Source organism: Amphiura filiformis, chromosome 2 (genome assembly GCF_039555335.1).
Source record: "Amphiura filiformis chromosome 2, Afil_fr2py, whole genome shotgun sequence".
Classification (NCBI taxonomy): Eukaryota; Metazoa; Echinodermata; class Ophiuroidea; order Amphilepidida; family Amphiuridae; genus Amphiura; species Amphiura filiformis.
The window spans coordinates 76,597,245-76,617,563 of NC_092629.1; the positions used below are offsets into that span (position 1 = coordinate 76,597,245).

At 36.4% G+C, this 20,319-nt stretch overlaps 1 protein-coding gene across 1 annotated transcript in view; it reads right to left on the reverse strand.

Moving 5' to 3' along the window:
* The window catches only part of LOC140146640 (probable tRNA N6-adenosine threonylcarbamoyltransferase), a 50,533-nt gene that overhangs the window by 18,288 nt on the left and 11,926 nt on the right, over positions 1-20,319 (reverse strand). The window contains exons 3-11 of the mRNA XM_072168512.1: positions 16,724-16,784; positions 14,029-14,087; positions 12,895-12,996; positions 12,476-12,549; positions 12,018-12,113; positions 7,973-8,022; positions 5,909-5,987; positions 3,339-3,404; positions 1,765-1,855 (exon numbers count right to left, since the gene is read on the reverse strand). Coding sequence (XP_072024613.1) covers positions 1,765-1,855; positions 3,339-3,404; positions 5,909-5,987; positions 7,973-8,022; positions 12,018-12,113; positions 12,476-12,549; positions 12,895-12,996; positions 14,029-14,087; positions 16,724-16,784 — 678 coding nt within the window. The remainder of the gene's footprint in view (positions 1-1,764; positions 1,856-3,338; positions 3,405-5,908; positions 5,988-7,972; positions 8,023-12,017; positions 12,114-12,475; positions 12,550-12,894; positions 12,997-14,028; positions 14,088-16,723; positions 16,785-20,319) is intronic.

The following is a 20,319-nucleotide window of genomic DNA, read 5'->3' on the forward strand; positions in this document are numbered from 1 at the left end:
ACATGAAACAACACCACTGTACATACAAAATCTCCTAAAATCTCACACATTTTCTGATGGTATGTTCCTTCGATCACATGCTGATGGCAGTCTGCTTGAATGTAAAAGAACTCAAACAACATATGGGAATAACGCCTTTTGCAATTCTGTGCCAGCTCTCTGGAACAAATTACCTGTAAAATTTCGTACTTCACATAGTCTGGCCACTTTTAAATCTAATCTGAAAACCTATTTGTTTGCAAACTAAGTTTTTTATTTTTAATTAAGTTGTACATTAAGTGTAGCCTAAGATGTAGTGTAAGTTGTACTTTAAGATCATTGTAAAGCGCTTTGTTCATACTTATGCTAAGGCGCTATATAAATTCCGTTTATTGTATTGTATTGTATTGTAAGATACCTTCTCTGTTTTAACACCATTTACACATCGTCAGCCTGTTATGCTTTTTGCCCGAGTCATTTTTTGTAATTTGAGAACAAAGTACAAAATATGTTTCAAGCATATGCATTTAAACATATTCACCAATCTTTGCACAAGAACTTTGATACATTATTTTGATATTGATGTACACAAATGATAATGATACAAACGAAAGAGAATAATCTGATAATCTGAAATAATTAGGTTGATCATGTAACAGATGCATACTTGAACCACATTTTGTTCTTTGTTCTCAAAATTACAAAAAAAATGACTTATGCAATTAGCACAGCAGGCTGACGACATGTGACGTGATCAATGAGTCGGTTGTCGCTAATATTGATTTTGTATTTCAATGTTCTGAGCAATACTAAAATGAGCAATACTAAAATAAAATGACCATATCTTTGGAACCTTATGCCATCAGCCTTTTCCATGGGATCTGCCATCTTGTGGGTACTGTTGTTCTACATGTCATGTGTTAGACATTAGCCCCCCTCCCCGATTACGCGGAAGTCGCAGCGCGTGACACACCTCTTTAGTCAACCGTCAACGCAGTGATTGTAGCAACAAGGCACTCTGTACCTACAAGATGGTGGCGTTGACGTCACAATGACTACCTCTATCTTGATGGAGTGTTTAAGAGCAAAATGAAGCTCTCATCTGCAAATGACACATGAAAACTGAATTCTGACTTTGCTCAACAAACGACTCATTTTGCTTGATCGCTCCACATTTTTTTGGAGAAATTTTATTACTTTTTTTAGTTTTGTAAAATAATGTAAAATGAGTCCTTTCGGACCTGCAATATTGATAAACACGATCAAGCCGCGAAACACATCATCGCGTGGAAGGATGTTAAAGTGCTTGGACTCCAACTGGTTTAACCGTGGTGTTAGGGAAGCCATCAACATCAGACGCCACCCCAATTCACTCAACAAGGACAAAGGCCGCCACCAGCTACCTCCGGTCTATGAACCTGTTCTGTCACATGACATCGTCAGCTCGTCATGTGACATCCCAGATCAATAACCCAATCACCATCAGTTTGAAAAAGACACAGAGTCATCGTATCGAAAGCTCATGTAAGTGAACAATTTTATTTGTGTGTATAGGTTTAAACGCTACCAATTTGATAAATTTTGACTGGAATATTTTGAAAAAAAATCAGAAAATTTTCTAAATATGTTTGCAAAAAATCATCAAATCAGATTTTTCAATTTTGTGATAATATTTTAGGGTCATTTTTGGCCTCCAGAACCAACTGATCCTACTTGAAAAATCTGTCTGCAAGTAAAGCAGGTTTTTTTCTGTCATCTAAGCTGATAAGTTTTTTCAGTACTTACATCCAACACCACCTACTATAAGTACTTCATCAGATCCACAATGTGCCATGGCTCTCTCTGTGATCTCAACCAACATTGCAAACAAGGTTTCCTGAAAGAAAGGACAAATACATATGAGGAGTCAAATAGTGTATCTGATACACTCTATCATGTGTGGGGAATGGACCTTTTCAAACCCCATAAGCAGAAATCATCAGAAATTGCTCGGAAATGAAATCACATGGACTTTGAGCAACCAATCACGTATGAGCATGTCTGATGTTGCGATCACCTCAAATGTAAGCAAACCACTTCAATTTCAAGGCCAGCCCTGCTGTTGCTTGAGAAATGTGTGAACAATATTTTTTTTAAATTTATATTCACAATATGAATTACATCTATAATATGTTACAAATCATAATTTTATTTCATCTTTAGAAGAAGTGATTTGTGATTTAAACTGATATACTGGATAGCAGTGTTTGACATGACACTGAATGTAGCTACCCGAGACGACCTGGATAAAGAAATAAATAAACAAATATTGTCGTTGGGCAAGAAAAATATGTACTAGTAGCCCTTGAACATGTTTAAAACAAAACTGCCAAGCGGTTACATAGGAGGTTGTGCTTTAATTATGTTCTGGGGCCAATGACACATAGGAGGTTTTTCCTGTCCAACGATGATATCCTGAAGGAAGAAAAAATATACAATTTTGAACTTTTTCACTTGTTTTTAAATTTGCAATTCTAAGCTTCCTGACATTGACCTATAAACAGAAGAATTATATTTGTGCATCATTATTTTCACAGTAGCTGCTTGAATGCGAAAGTGCAAAAAAAAAGGCCAACAAATTTGTTTGATTTGTTTGATCCTTTTTTTTTATAAGCTCTTCGTTATGCACAAAAATGTCCACTTTTAAGGTATAAGCTGTGAGGAGCACAAATATAAGTTACATTAATGTGTGGATTTGTTTAAAAGTAGCTCTTTTTGTGAACACTTTTCAACCAAGTCAAAACACAGTATCTTTTTGAACAAAAACTACAAAATAGATGGCCTTGTTAACCTCAAACCTGTGATTTTTTTATATTGCATGAACAAACAGGGGGTAATGCATTTAGCATTCAGTAGATAAAATTAAGCAGATATTGTAAATTTGCTTGAAAGGGCAGAAGTAAAAATCCTTAAACCCATGGGTATTCTGTATAGACACAATTAATATAAAGACTAGTTTGCATCTGACGTCAGGGCAAAGGCGCTGCCTGATTGGTTGCTGACCTGCACAGTATGGCATTTTTGGTCTGGTTGACAGGATGTCATACGCAAAATAGTCTTTTTAATTCGGTCTTCAATTATAGTGGGTACCACCTGCTAAATTATCAACCTGCAAAAACTGTTTTGATTGGTTACAAAGAGGGATATATCATATATTGAGCCAATCAGCGATGTGGTAAGAATTCGAGTAAGAATAGTCAGTAATAAGTGGATTAAGCTTACAATTACTAAGAGATATAAAAGCTGTATTTTCATTGGTTACTCAGATGATCATGTAATTGACCAATCAGGGGTACTGTAAGAAAGGTAGGGGTTAATACCTGTAATGAGAAGCAGAGATCCTCTGGTGTACACTCATTTGCCTTCAGCATCTTATGAGCACAGTCCTGAATAAATAACAAGATTAGAAAATGACCAAAACACATTATGTGACCATCCAGCACAACTGAGCCCTGAAGTCGCCAATCATCATTTTTGAGATATTCAACCAAAATATTCTGCTTGAAATTAGCTTTAAAATGATGTATATCATGTCTATAGTACTTGACATTTAAGTAGTGAAAACCTTTGTTTCCTATTGTTTATTTTTAAGTTCAATGGAGCATATCTCAAAAGTGGCACTGGCGACAGCCGGGCTCAGTTGTGGAGGATGGTCACATATTAGTGATTATTTTGTTGTTGTCGTTGTTAGAAGGAACGAATCCTGGATCATTTTCAAACATCCGTTTGATAAAGTGCCTTACGCAACGAAAGTGTGGACAGTAATATTTAATATCGAGGATCAGTTTTTTGTGTGCAGCACTATGTTGAGTGCTATTTAGATGATCTCAATGTTAGCTAATAAGATTGCATGCTAGACAATAAACCGGGAACCAATTCCCAGTGCCGTAATGTATCTGGCTATACTTTATATTGGGCAAAAACCTTATATCAAGTATATCAAGTATGCTAAAAATGAGCTCCTGCATGGTCCCAAAAATGACTCCTGGTCCTATTTTTTGCAGGGGAGATACCCCCCTAAAATCATAAGAGAAAAAAGTAATGGAATAACTGCCCTGTACATTTGCCTTTTTAGTTTAAAAAAACCACAGTGTTTTGGGCCAAAATAGGGTAAAATTGCGCAATTTAGCAAAACACACCTTATTTAAAGCTAAAAATGGTCTGAAATTGAAATCCATACACCCCTGTGGAAGACATGACCTTAAGTGGGAATTTCAAATGTGGTTACCTGAATGGGGATTCTGTTTGAAATCTACACCCTCTGTCTGGGAGATTAAGGTCATGTCATGAGTTGTACGAATTCAACTGGAAAAGCCCATTTCAATACTACATGTTGGGGTGGAGCAATTTTCTAACACGAGTGTGTAAAGTGCTTGAAATAAGCCGAAATCTTAAACAGCCATTCGGACCCTTGGGATATGAAATCTACAGGCACTTGTCAGTTTTCATGGGACAAAATTGTGTAAAAAAAAAGTGTACAATTTTAATGTTACACTGATCCACATTCTGACACTTTAGAAGACTTCATGCAGGCTCGCAAATCAACAATAAGCAATGCCATAGATCGATATTGCAGTCAGTGTTTAGTCTGTCTTACCGCTATGGTAACAGAATTTCACAGGTAGAATATATCTGCAATCTTGGAAATAAGTCTTGGAACGCTTGTGTGTAAATAACGGAAAACTGTCACCCCCTTTCCCCCATGCAATGTTGATAAATGCCAATGTCTTCAGCGGCTTCCCAATGTCCCCAGCTTTGATTGATGTGTGTTCCCAAGCACAATATACGTCATTTCCATGATCATACGAAATTTTGCACGGAATTTACGGCAGAGTGTGCCAAGCGTTCCAAGTACTTTTTTCCAAGATTGTGGGCCCGCAGTGACTTTAAAAGGTTTTGGCTTGAGGACCTGCCTTTGGCCAAAAAAAATAATTTATTTACTTGCCCTCCACCGACCAACCCAAAATTGGCCAAAATCAGGGTCGGTCCTTTAAAAAAAAAAATTTTTTTTTTTTTAGTGTATGATTTTAATGGTTTTTTTATATACTTTTTCTGTGTCTAAATTTTATTTCAAAGCTAAATTTGGTCAACAACATTTTTCTTAAGAAGAAAATCATTAAGTACTGTAAACTCATTATAACATTTATAACTGTCCATTTCTGCATCAATGTTTCCAATAAATTTGGCATCTTATGCCTGTAAGTATGGAGTCATTCTAATTGAATCCATTTCTATGGTGTATCTCGCTTATTGAAGGTCTGAAGTGAAGTATTGAGGTATCTTTCCACATGATCAATATTCATTGCCTACAGGCTTATTATAATACAGTAGTGAGTCATTTAAAAAAATTATATATTTTTCTAACCGACTGACCCACCCCAAAAATCCCACTGGAGGGCAAGCAAACAATTTTTGGCCATATTTCAATCACTGAGTGTGTGTATGTACTTACCTCTATATAAGACAGTATCCCAGTCAAGTTAGCTCAATCGATAAGGCGTTTGACTATGGTGCGAGAGGTTGCGGGCTCGAACCCTGGTGGTGCCTAGTTTGTTCTCGTGGAAAAATTGAGTTAGCTTGAAATTCCCCTGGACAAGGAACTTACTGCTATCTTGTCTCGTTGTAACCCGTACGAAACTCGGGGAGCTGATCCTGGTTGCGATGGTTATTTGTGGAATGTCTAGGGTATGCGCTCTTGAAGCAGCAAAGTCCCTGAATTGTTGTTTAATGGTTTATGGAATGATGTGGGGCCGTAGTGGTCAGCGACAACCTGTAAAGTGTGCTGAGGCTTGTGGATCAACGTTTAGGCGTTGTGCCTGTGCGTAGCGCACTATAAATCACTGCGCTTTTTTGGCCATATTTCAAACACTGAGTGTGTGTATGTATTTACCTCTATATAAGACAGTATCCCTGAGAATGACACATCCATGCCTTTGACAGAATATGGAAGATCTATTAATTTCTTGCCTCTAAAAAATGGAGAGAAAAAACAAACAAACAAACAAACAGAATTAAAGGCATTGCTTATGGAAAATGCCCACTTTTTCAGGAACAGTTGCGTAATGGTAATAAAAGGTGCCAACATTCAGAAGTATGTTAAATTACATGTCGTCAGCTTCATTCCATAGTGGCATAAGGTGGGGCACCGCAAATAAACAACTTTTCGAGAAAATCAGGTTTGAAGAAATGCTAATACATTATAAAATCGAGTTGTGTAAGTCAGACATTCATTATACTTTGTTATAATTCATTATACATTCATTATACTTGGTTATAATTCATTATAATTCATTATACACTCATTATACTTTGTTATAATTCATTATACATTCATTATACTTTGTTACAATTCATTATACTTTGTTATAATTCATTATACTTTGTTATAATTCATTATAATTCATTATACATTCATTATACTTTGTTATAATTCATTATAATTCATTATACACTCATTATATTTTGTTATAATTCATTACACATTCATTATAATTTGTTATAATTCATTATAATTCATTAGACTTTGTTATAATTCATTATACATTCATTCTACTTTGTTATAATTCATTATAATTCATTATACACTCATTATATTTTGTTCATTACACATTCATTATAATTTGTTATAATTCATTATAATTCATTATACTTTGTTACAATTCATTATAATTCATTATACACTCATTATACTTTGTTATAATTCATTATAATTCATTATACATTCATTATACTTTGTACTTGATGTTAAATTTCTGCAGTAAAAGAAATAGATTTTATCCTTATCTAGCTTTCTAAAGAAATAAAGAATATTATTACTGGTAAATTGAAAACAATATGGAAAACAAGCAAAACATCTCCCTAGCCATACACCTCGGCCGCCGTGTAATCCCTATGGCGTTATATGGCTTCATTCCATAGTGGTGTAAGAAGGTGACCTTAAGCCACTATGGAATGAAGCAAAGGTGATACATATACGCCAGTATGACATGCATGCAATGTTTATCTTTTGCCGATACTTCTTAGTTTGTTTTCTATTGTAAAATGTGTATAAAAAGTGGAGTGGATATGCCACAAAATTTCCCTTTGTAACCATATGCCAAATTTAATTCATTAATAATCAATTAGCTAATTTTGGCTGCTGATACTTAGCAAAATGAAACAGAACATCATTAAAAACATACGTGCCGATTACAAAAAAATTACCAAAAATCACCTTACGCCACAATGGAATAAAGTCAACGATGTATTATAATAAGAGATAAGCAGTGGAGTAATAATTATATATGTGTACATTCATGCGTGTCATTTTTAATAGCTAGGAATAAATACTAGACTCATCATCAAGTCACATGGAGAGAACATTCCTAAACCATGTGACTTGGAGATGATTTGAAGTGACCTCCACTTGAGATGAGTCTAGTACTTATTTCTAGCTATTTTGTGAAATGAGATACATGTAGCAGCTGACAAGTGCATCATTTTGGTTGTACACATGTTTGGTTGGGAGTAGGTATAATTGAAGTGAAGGCAAGCATTTTTGTTTTGTGGCAAGCTGAAGGGTGGGCAAACCATTTTTGGCAATTCAAAAGGGGCACATAGAATTAAGCATATTTTTGCAACAAATTTCAAGGGCACCTTTTGAAATTATGCAATAAAATGGCATAGAAAAATAGTTCAAAAACATCTAAACATGGCCCCAGCGAAGACCAGCTCACATGCTGATCTGGGCCTTTCTGTGTATAAATAAAATTTGGATTGAATCTATTCAATATAATTTGATCAATTGCATAAATCATTCAAGATATGGAATATGAGATACCCGCATTTGAATACTTGGCACAAGGGGGTAAAGGAGGGGAGGAGAGGTCAACGCCTTTTTGCATACCAATTGAAAATGTTACCCCCACCCCCCACAAGAGAATTGTTATGTTTCGGAAAGATGACTTCAACTTACTTTTTTGCCATTTGTTCTATGTTGTACCCTGGACTTGGATCATTAGATAACTGGAAATACAAACAAGATTATGGGTACTTGTAAATAAAAGATATCAAATCTGACTAAAATATACTCGCTATCTTATAAGCTATTTATGAAATTAGTGTATTATTGTTACAGGGGGTGTATATTTCAAATGGAATCACCCATTGAGGTAACATACCGTAAAACCCCGTCTACAAGCATATATAGTGTTTTCTATAAAAGCTTAATTAATTCGAAGCAAGCGTTAATATACCAATACAATTGATCGGTCTTAAAATAATACTTGTTTGTATATGCTTGGAACCGTAATTTATTTGCTCAAACTCCATAATGGCGACTGGATTAATGTAGCTTTCATCAGAACCACAATATATGCTTGTAGACGGGGTTTTACGGTAATTTGAAATTCACACTCCCTGTGTGGAAGATTAGGGGTGTATGAATTTCAAAAGAATAACCCATTCAAGTGTATATACACTGTCAATGTGATGGTGTAACAGGATTAATTACCATAGCAACAGATGAATACAATTTTTGAACAAATCGCCCTGCACTACAATGTTCGCACGCTACCAATATGTATTGAACCATAGATGTCAACGAAATGCTAATCACTTGCATCTGTAAGATTAGTATCTTTGAAAAGAGCGGTATTGTATTCAATCTATGATTGCAGACATACACAGGTGATCAGTGCAACCTGCTTGTAGTGGAGGGCGATCTATTCAAAAATTGTATTCATCCATTGCTATGGTAGTTAATCTGATTATTACATGACTTTGACAGCATATTCAGCTTTATGTAGTGCGTTTCTTACCACGAGTATCCTTGCAAATCTATCAAGGCAATTCCCTATGGCAATGTCTATGTGCATTTCATACCATGAGTATACTTGCGAATCTATCAAGGCAATTCCATATGGCAATGTCTATGTGTGTTTCTTACCATGAGTATCCTTGCAAACCTATCAAGGCAATTCCCTATGGCAATGTCTATGTGTGTTTCTTACCATGAGTATCCTTGCAAACCTATCAAGGCAATTCCCTATGGCAATGTCTATGTGTGTTTCTTACCATGAGTATCCTTGCAAACCTATCAAGGCAATTCCCTATGGCAATGTATATGTGTGTTTCTTACCATGAGTATCCTTGCAAACCTATCAAGGCAATTCCTTATGGCACTGTCTATGTGTGTTTCTTACCATGAGTATCCTTGCGAACCTATCAAGGCAATTCCCTATGGCAATGTCTATGTGTGTTTCTTACCATGAGTATCCTTGCAAACCTATCAAGGCAATTCCCTATGGCAATGTCTATGTGTGTTTCTTACCATGAGTATCCTTGCAAACCTATCAAGGCAATTCCTTATGGCACTGTCTATGTGTGTTTCTTACCATGAGTATCCTTATAACCTATCAAGGCAATTCCCTATGGCAATGTCTATGTGTGTTTCTTACCATGAGTATCCTTGCAAATCTATCAAGGCAATTCCCTATGGCAATGTCTATGTGTGTTTCTTACCATGAGTATCCTTGCAAACCTATCAAGGCAATTCCCTATGGCAATGTCTATGTGTGTTTCTTACCATGAGTATCCTTGCAAACCTATCAAGGCAATTCCTTATGGCACTGTCTATGTGTGTTTCTTACCATGAGTATCCTTGCGAACCTATCAAGGCAATTCCCTATGGCAATGTCTATGTGTGTTTCTTACCATGAGTATCCTTGCAAATCTATCAAGGCAATTCCCTATGGCAATGTCTATGTGTGTTTCTTACCATGAGTATCCTTGCAAACCTATCAAGGCAATTCCCTATGGCAATGTCTATGTGTGTTTCTTACCATGAGTATCCTTGCAAACCTATCAAGGCAATTCCCTATGGCAATGTCTATGTGTGTTTCTTACCATGAGTATCCTTGCAAATCTATCAAGGCAATTCCCTATGGCAATGTCTATGTGTGTTTCTTACCATGAGTATCCTTGCAAACCTATCAAGGCAATTCCATATGGCAATGTCTATGTGTGTTTCTTACCATGAGTATCCTTGCAAACCTATCAAGGCAATTCCATATGGCAATGTCTATGTGCATTTCATACCATGAGTATCCTTGCAAACCTATCAAGGCAATTCCATATGGCAATGTCTATGTGTGTTTCTTACCATGAGTATCCTCGCAAATCTATCAAGGCAATTCCCTATGGCAATGTCTATGTGTGTTTCTTACCATGAGTATACTTGCAAACCTATCAAGGCAATTCCATATGGCAATGTCTATGTGTGTTTCTTACCATGAGTATCCTTGCAAACCTATCACGGCAATTCCCTATGGCAATGTCTATGTGTGTTTCTTACCATGAGTATACTTGCAAACCTATCAAGGCAATTCCCTATGGCAATGTCTATGTGTGTTTCTTACCATGAGTATCCTTGCAAACCTATCAAGGCAATTCCCTATGGCAATGTCTATGTGTGTTTCTTACCATGAGTATCCTTGCAAACCTATCAAGGCAATTCCATATGGCAATGTCTATGTGCATTTCATACCATGAGTATCCTTGCGAACCTATCAAGGCAATTCCCTATGGCAATGTCTATGTGTGTTTCTTAACATGAGTATCCTTGCAAACCTATCAAGGCAATTCCATATGGCAATGTCTATGTGTGTTTCTTACCATGAGTATCCTTGCAAACCTATCAAGGCAATTCCACATGGCAATGTATATGTGTGTTTCTTACCATGAGTATCCTTGCAAACCTATCAAGGCAATTCCCTATGGCAATGTCTATGTGTGTTTCTTACCATGAGTATCCTTGCAAACCTATCAAGGCAATTCCCTATGGCTATGTCTATGTGTGTTTCTTACCATGAGTATCCTTGCGAACCTATCAAGGCAATTCCCTATGGCAATGTCTATGTGTGTTTCTTACCATGAGTATCCTTGCGAACCTATCAAGGCAATTCCTTATGGCACTGTCTATGTGTGTTTCTTACCATGAGTATCCTTGCGAACCTATCAAGGCAATTCCCTATGGCAATGTCTATGTGTGTTTCTTACCATGAGTATCCTTGCGAACCTATCAAGGCAATTCCCTATGGCAATGTCTAAGTGTGTTTCTTACCATGAGTATCCTCGCAAATCTATCAAGGCAATTCCCTATGGCAATGTCTATGTGTGTTTCTTACCATGAGTATCCTTGCAAACCTATCAAGGCAATTCCCTATGGCAATGTCTATGTGTGTTTCTTAACATGAGTATCCTTATGAACCTATCAAGGCAATTCCCTATGGCAATGTCTATGTCTGTTTCTTACCATGAGTATCCTTGCGAACCTATCAAGGCAATTCCCTATGGCAATGTCTATGTGTGTTTCTTACCATGAGTATCCTTGCAAACCTATCAAGGCAATTCCCTATGGCAATGTCTATGTGTGTTTCTTACCATGAGTATCCTTGCAAACCTATCAAGGCAATTCCTTATGGCACTGTCTATGTGTGTTTCTTACCATGAGTATCCTTGCTTGAACCTATCAAGGCAATTCCCTATGGCAATGTCTATGTGTGTTTCTTACCATGAGTATCCTTGCAAACCTATCAAGGCAATTCCCTATGGCAATGTCTATGTGTGTTTCTTAACATGAGTATCCTTGCAAACCTATCAAGGCAATTCCCTATGGCACTGTCTATGTGTGTTTCTTACCATGAGTATCCTTGCAAACCTATCAAGGCAATTCCCTATGGCACTGTCTATGTGTGTTTCTTACCATGAGTATCCTTGCAAACCTATCAAGGCAATTCCCTATGGCAATGTCTATGTGTGTTTCTTAACATGAGTATCCTTGCGAACCTATCAAGGCAATTCCATATGGCAATGTCTATGTGTGTTTCTTAACATGAGTATCCTTGCGAACCTATCAAGGCAATTCGCTATGGCAATGTCTATGTCTGTTTCTTACCATGAGTATCCTTGCGAACCTATCAAGGCAATTCCCTATGGCAATGTCTATGTCTGTTTCTTACCATGAGTATCCTTGCGAACCTATCAAGGCAATTCCCTATGGCAATGTCTATGGTCTCTCCAAATATTCTGTATCTCTTCTGACTATATGCTATCACCTGTGAAAAAAGTGAAAGGAAAGAATTTGTTTAAATATAGTGGCCATTTCTTTAAAGCCATATTATAACATTTGCTGAGGAAGACGCCTCACTGAATTTTTAAAATTCCTTTTTTACACGATTAAATTGTACTTTATTAAACCAATATACCCTGCAAAAATCAAGACTCTAAAATGTACTAGTGTGATGAAAGAACAGCTGAAATGATAGCGGACCAGCTGAAAGTTATCTCTACTGGCCTGGCCAGCGACAGTTGTTAAAATTTCAAAAACAAGCTCTGCTTCATTTTACAGGAAATAAATTAAGAAAATAATCACAACAACTGTCACTTTAAACATGGAGGTATATGTAAAATACTCTACCTGTGTGTTTCCTCCACTGACATATAGTACTGTTGGATTGTCAGAGCCAGTTACCAATCTCCCCATTTCTATGTCTGATAAACTCCGGTTAAGAAAAACTTAAGATATTATGGTGCTTTTTCTTTTTACCGTAAAAGCATGTAGTAATTAAAAAATATGTACATATATAGCTTTTTTATAAATATTTGTAAAATGATGCCGTCCTGAATTAAAAGACAACATGTTCCATAATTTTCACAAGCTGATGGGTAATTAAGTTGTAATTCTAAAATCCACACGCTAGCTCTAGGTAAACCATTCATTCATTAATTTTTAATTTATTATTTTATAGAAAATATTTGTGGCATGGGTCAAGTAAGTGGCAGTTCCGACTGCCAAATTTTGGCACAATGGGTCGAAGTTCAACATTATAAGGATACGTCCAATACAATGATTGACACCGATAATGGGAACATTCCACAGCTGCGCTACTGTTCTTGCAACCACTGCAACAGAAACCAGGGGTGCTCCCATTCCAGGACCTGCAAAATAAGGACAAAGACATAAACACTAACATAGGGCTGCTACAAATACACAATTGCGTTATTTGCAGCCCAAATCATGTATTTTGGCTCCAAATAAGGTTATTGACATTTGGGCAAAAATCTAACAAAAACAATTATATTTTTTTTGCTATTTTTCATATTTTTTTCCTGCATTTGGAGAGTCCTTTGACCTAGAGCCAAGTGATGCAATTATTTGTAGTTGATTTTTAAAAAAATTCGGGAAAAATCACCAATTAAAAAAAAATTGCCTTTTTGGCAGGAAATCACATATTTTTGCATTTTTTGAAAAATTGTGGTGCATGTATTGACCTCCAAACATAAGAAAGTAAACACACAAAACAATGCTCACAGATTGGTTCCAGAGCAGGTTCCATTTTGTCTCATAACTCAAAAAACAGAATGAGTAACGGCAAGTGATCGCCAAGTAGCGCGGCATTGGCATCACTGGATATGAGTTGAATATACCTAATTTGTTTTCATTTTCTCTTTATACTTGTAACAGAGCCCTGAAGCCAAGTTAACATCAAAAGATATTGACTGTGTTTGCTACACAAAAGGTGAGACTTTTGGAAAGGGCACTTTTTGTCTTCAATTTAGGCTCATTCAGCCCTGAAGTCATGGAAATCTCTCATTTTCACAAAGCACTTAGTAAACTGTCATATAATTATTTCAAAGTTAGTTTTGTTGGTACAAAACGAAACCTTACGATGTTATGATGACATGTTCAGGGCTAGGGGGACTTATTTCTTTTGAGGTGTTTATAAACTTCACATTGCACACCATTTGGAAGGCCAGCCATACACACTTTCGAATCATTAAATAAAATTAAGGATGCTAGTTCTAAAAGGGGATTAAGTCACATTGAGTGCATTTTGAGATAAATGGCAAATAAGATTGTTATGTCCATGTAGTTTCAATGCAAGAAGGTGGCTAATCCATGCAGTTTCAATGCACTACCACATTATTTCACTATGAAACTTTTACATACATCAAGTCTATAAGTCTCACCTTTTGTGTAGCAAACACAATCGATATCTTTGGATGTTAACTTGGCTTCATCAAGGGCTCTGTTACAAGTATAAAGAGAAAATGAAAACAAATTAGGTATATTCAACTCATATCCAGTGATGCCAATGCCGCGCTACTTGGCGATCACTTGCCGCTACTCAAAAAAGCATGCCGCTACTAGTCTAAACTTGGGCTACTTTTACCAGTCTCAGGCCGCGGCAGTAATTTGATGTATTTGAAGCTCCAAATTGAAATTACAATGGGTTTTGTGACATTTATTGATCGGTCAGTAACTTCCCAGTAAGTACCGGAAGTTTTAAAGACAAGTGCCTTTCCGCCCAATTGAAAAGTGAAAATTAAATTCGGGTAAATCCGCCCAAATATCTGGTATTGGGCACTTTATGGAAGGTTAAAAAATTGGGCTACTTGAGAATCCTTTACCGCAGCCTGGCGAGTCAATGCGCCGCGCCTTGACGCTGAAAAGTTTTGGCAGCACTGCTCATATCTGAAGTGGAATCATATGTGACTGTCCACCATGAACCTCTTCTAAAGTCAGCCAAATTGGGCTATTCCAGATAAAATCTACACTACCCCTGTGGAAGATTTTGGAAATATCTTCCACAGAGGAGTATGTTTTTAAATGTAATTGGTCAGGGTTAATCATTTTGAAACCCATACTCCCCCTGTATTATGGCTTTACCTATATCTTCCACAACTGGAGTGAGTATTTCAAATGGAAGTTATCAAACTGTCTATTCTATTCAAAACTCATACTCCCTCTGTGGAAGACTTAGCTAAATCTTCCACAGGGGTAGTGTGGATTTCAATTGGAATAGCCTAATTTGAATGTGCATGAAGTTGTGTCACGCAATAATAAGCAAAAAACCCAACTTTATAGATTCTAATGAACAAATTTGCCAAAATCACTTGACTCTTGCTAATTAATGTTATGACCTCACCCAAGGGCTTAGGCAGCCAGCCATGTAGGGATTGTGTTTTACACACTCAAATTTGTAAATACACACCCAGTTTTTGCCCACACAGCCTCTATATTTTGTACACAAATCTTAAATTTATGCACCCAGTTTTTTGAATTTATAATTACACACCCAAGTCCCTGACCGCACCACTGTTTTATGGGATATAATTGAAATCTCACTATTTTGGAGTAAAAAAATTGAAATAAAGGGTAATGTAGTATCCTTTATGTCCCCAAATAATATATCTTTACACTGGCACAACATAAATAATAATGTAAATATCATGCACAATCCTGGAACCTAGGGTTGATTGCAGATATCAGAACTGGGGATGGTTCACTTTCTCAGGGTTGACTCCTCTGCACCAACAACATTACGTAATTTCCAACCACAAGATTTTTGGGTGCATTAAAACGATACTGCATTAGGCAAAAAAAAAAGATGTTTACTTGCCCTCAACCGACCGACCCCAATTTTGGAAATCAGAAAAAAGGTTTTTTTTCTATTTACTGTACAAAAGAATATCGACCCTATTTTTGGAAATTCTTGAAAAAGTTTTTTTTTCTTTCTAAATTTTTACATTCTTGAAAAAAAAATGTATTTTAGAGCTTGTGTTCAACATTTTAGTTGTTTTGTAATGTTAGTTGATTCATTTTGACACCAAAATTATCTGATTTTTCATATTTTGAGCTTTAATTAATACAAACAAAGTAGAGTTTGCTAGTACCGTATTGGTCCGAGTATAGTCCCACCCGTTTTTTATGTGAACATTTTTCACAATTGGGGGTGGGATTATACTCAATTTCAAAAAAAAAAATTTCAAGATATTTTGTATTTTTAATATGAAAATTGATACTTTGTTTTCATGTCATACTCTATTAATGATTTCAAAATGCATTCAAATTCAATGCATTTTGAAATCATTAATAGAGTATGACATGAATACAAATTATCAATTTTCATATTAAAAATAAAAATATCTTGAATTTTTTTTTTTTTTTTTGAAATTCGAGTATAATCCCACCCCCCAATTGTGAATGATCCTAGCATCTAGGTCTAGGTCCAGGGACACTCCAAAACCGAAAAAATAAACTTAAAAAAAAAAAAAAAAAAATTTTTTTTTTTTTTTTACAATTTCTGAAATTTTTCGAAAAATGGGGGGTGGGATTATACTCGAGCATGGGACTATACTCGGACGAATACGGTAATTAAAAAAAAGGAAGTCCCGACCGACCGACCCAATTGTTAAAATTCATTTGAGGGCAAGCAAACAATTTTTTTTATTGGCCTTAGGTCTACCTTTTACTGTATAATGGGAAATTTTTGCAGTGTATTTCAGAACCACAATTTGACTATTCTATTTAAGATCCACGCTAACCCTGTGGAAGATTTTGGAAATATCTACCACAGGGGGAGTATGTTTTAAGAATGTAATTAGTCAGGGTTAATCATTTTGAAACCCATACACCCCCTGTATCATTGCTTTACCTATATCTTCCACAAATGGAGTGAGAATTTCAAATGGAAGTTAACTCAACTGTCTATTCTATTTGAAACTCGTACTCCCTTCGGTGGAAGGTATTTCCAAAATATTCCACAAGTAGTGTGGATTTTAAATGGAACAGCCCATTTTAAAAGCCAGCAAAAATATTTTTTACCATAGACTTTAAAGTGTAACTGTTTGTAATAACGCAAAACTGCTCTGAACAACTTACTTTCTGAGTATTTCCAAAACATATTTTTGGTGATGTCTGGCAGTGTCGGTTTGAATAAAACCTGCAATACAATAAAAATGTGTATTACTCAGAAAAATGTTCCAGGATGAAACTTGTCACCAAGGCGTACATTGCTTAAATTATGTTATCCATTGTATTGTCTTTGTAGTGAATTCGCCCTCACTGAGAGAAGACACAGCTTATTTTGCTGTATTTGTTTGCTACTAGTTCAATTTGACTTCAATTTGTTAAAAACTACAGCATGTAGTTCTTGTTGTTTGCTTTGTATTTTGTTGTCTGTCCCTAAAGAAGAGCAGTTCATCTGCTCGAAACGTTGGTTGTATTTTGTCTGTTTGGTTTTGTTTGACTGCTATGTACACAGTGATTTTCATCACTTCCAGTGTACTGTTTTCCTGACACTTTTGTGGGCTCTGGAATTGGCAATTTTTGGCCATCAAACTTTGCCTGTTTTTGTGCCTACTCTGGATGTTTGGTTTAGCGTGTCTGAAATATGCAAGTGATTTTCATCACTTGTTCTAGTGCAGTTTTGTATTACCATTGATCCTTCTTGTTTTTGCAGGTTCAGCACTTCTGTGGGCCTTGGAAATGGTAATTTTTGATTTTTGGCTATCGAACTTTGCCTACTTCTTACTTCTTGCCTACATTTGCTGTTTTTGTCCCCCTGTGTACTGTCTAGTCTGCAGTTTACTTGTTTCCCCACATCAAGTTGGTGTACCTTGCTTTTTTTCTTTCCTATACTAATTTAAACAAACACACAAACAATTTGAAAAGGAATACTTTTATCCCTGTTATAACCCAAGTAAGTGTGGTTGTCAAAATAAAACAGCCGCATAAACAACTTGAGAGTTAACAGGAATCCTTAAATGTTCATGCATTGCTTTGATCACTATCTTGCAATAAATATTCAAAATTTGACTTGACCAAAAATAAGCAATTAGTGTACATGTGAAGGCAGTGGTGTAGTCAGCTGGTGGGGAAAAAGGAAGGGAAGGCATGGAAAAGAAAAGGAAAAAGGAGAAAAAAGAAAGAGAAAAGAAGGGGAAGAAAAAAGAAAAGAAGTTCCCAAAAATTGCTTTGTGCATCCTCTGTGCTACCTGTTCCCTACAAACAATTACCCCAATCATTGGCCAAAATAGTGTAAAATACCATCTCATACTATACCTATATGATGATCTCAATATATTTTTAAAGTGCAATCTGGGATTATATGACATCAATCTACAATCCCGGAAAAAATGTGTTCGAACACCCACTGTAATTCCCATGTTCTTCTTAGCATAGTGCGCACGCTATATGAGTCACTGGAAACTAAGAATTATAATAGTGTTGTCTCAATGTTCATCTTAAGCATGCCCCCTCCCCTTTCCAGTGTTGTAGGTCTCGAGACCAGGTCTCGGTCTCGAGACCATCTCGAGACCTGGTTTTGCAGTGTCTCGGTCTCGGATGTCAAGGTCTTGGTCTCGGAACTCAAAAGTCTCGGTCTCGGACCTCAAAAGTCTCGGTCTCGAACGTTTTTTTGGTCGAGACCTGTCGAGACCTGAAGAAAAAGATATGATTTTCTATTGTTGTTCATTATTTTTATTCCTTACCCTAAATTTCAATGAATGTTGAAGAAATTGTTAAGAATAAAGATACAGAAATCATTTTATAAAGGTATATAAAAAGTTATAAATGAATCAAAAGTAGCATGTTCGTATGTGAGCTTCCAATTTCAGTTCATGATTAAACATATGTGGGCAGATGCGGAAGCGAGGATCCCACTAAACTTTTGCAAGGGGAATATTCTCCATTAAATAGATGAACAAATAGTTGCCCTGTGCAGTAGCTCGAGATACTCTAGCTAAAATACAGGTTTACATTTACTATCTTACATTTTCTTGCTGTATTTCAGCTAGAGCTCCAAACGACAAGCTTCCGGGTTTTTTGGAGAACAATACTGTTACGTAAGATGAAGAAGAAACCCGCCTCGGAGCCCGCCCTACTCATTATTTCATTGTACTTATTGCAATTTGCCTCCACACATTACGTAATCAACACAAAGCTTTTGTGAGGATTAGTGAGTGGATAAGAAATTGACAGTGGAGGATACGAAGGACACGCCGATTGTTAGTTGTCAATCATGAATTGCAACGTATTAATATTTTACTGCATGGCATTCCGCAAACACCAAGACAAATTATGCCGTATTTTTCCACAGATCATCTCATATGAAGTAAGCTGAATGCGATCTGTACTTTTGTAACATTCCGATCGCTTTTGATCACCTATTATCGGCGAATTTGCTTGAAAACACATGAGTTCATGTTGTGTAAACATAATTAGCATAGACACAAATGAAATTACGATGCAATACAATGCAATTTGAATGCGCAGCAGATCTATAGAAATAACGCTTGCCGGTTTTATGCAGAATTAGACCCTGTCTGCTGTGCAGGGTGCATCTTCTTTTCAGCATGAAAAACACTGTGTTTTGGGCCCAAATATGGTAAAATTGCTCAATTGCTTCACGCACTAGCCTAATTTTGCCTCCACTGTAGCCAACATTTATGAAATTTTCTTAAAATTTGGAGGAAAAATTGTAAAAATTAAGACAAATAGTGTTAAACTGAGGATCCAAATTTTTTTTTTTTACAATGATGGGTTCTCTTTCAAATTCTCAGCGGCACACCAGTACCCCTACCCAAACCAAACTTGAGTATCCACCGGGATTAAACCAAGGTCTCGGTCTCGGTCTTGGTCTCGGAACTTAGAGGTCTCGGTCTCGGAAGGGGTGGTCTTGGTCTCGGAAGGTTTGGTCTCGGTCTCGGTCTCGATCTCGGACGGGCAGGTCTTGGTCTCGGTCTCGGTCTCGGACATAGAGGTCTTGACTACAACACTGCGGCCCTTTCCCCACCAAACAATGTTGGGAGAAGATATGGTAAAGATGAGCATATTGGGCATGACAACATTGTACAGGGGTAGAAGGGGGACCATTTCCAATAAGGCCTTAAAAGTGTTCGAACAAATATTTCTAAGATTGTCTGAGGAATTCCAAAATCAGTGTTTGCTACTTCACATTAGGGTTCACAACTTCAGAACCAGTAGAGCGATTGAAATAAAACTTAGACATGTTAATTTATATATACTAAGGAACATAGGGAATAAAAAATATTACATTACAGTCACAAATATTTCAGGGATCGGTCACTTTAAACATATATTTTCATCAAATTTTGACTAAGTTAAGTCGAATAAGACGTAGAATACCTTATACATACATTGTAGCCCCAAACATTTTAAAACATAGCAATTTGGATAGTTAAAAGGTTGACAATCTTTTTGGAAAATCATTCACCATCTTTTATGTTTGCTATGACACTAAGGGAACCGTCAAGCAAACATCACACGGATGTGGGATGCAAATTTATCATTGTTATCTGCAGTAGATAGCAAAATAATGCAACGAACTCTACCAACCTATGTACATTGCTTTGCCAAACTTCTCCTTCCAAACCAGTAATTCCTGACCCCACGAAAGTATACCTCAAAGAATTCAAGCAAAGACAAAGAAAAAGAAAAATAAATCATTAAAGACA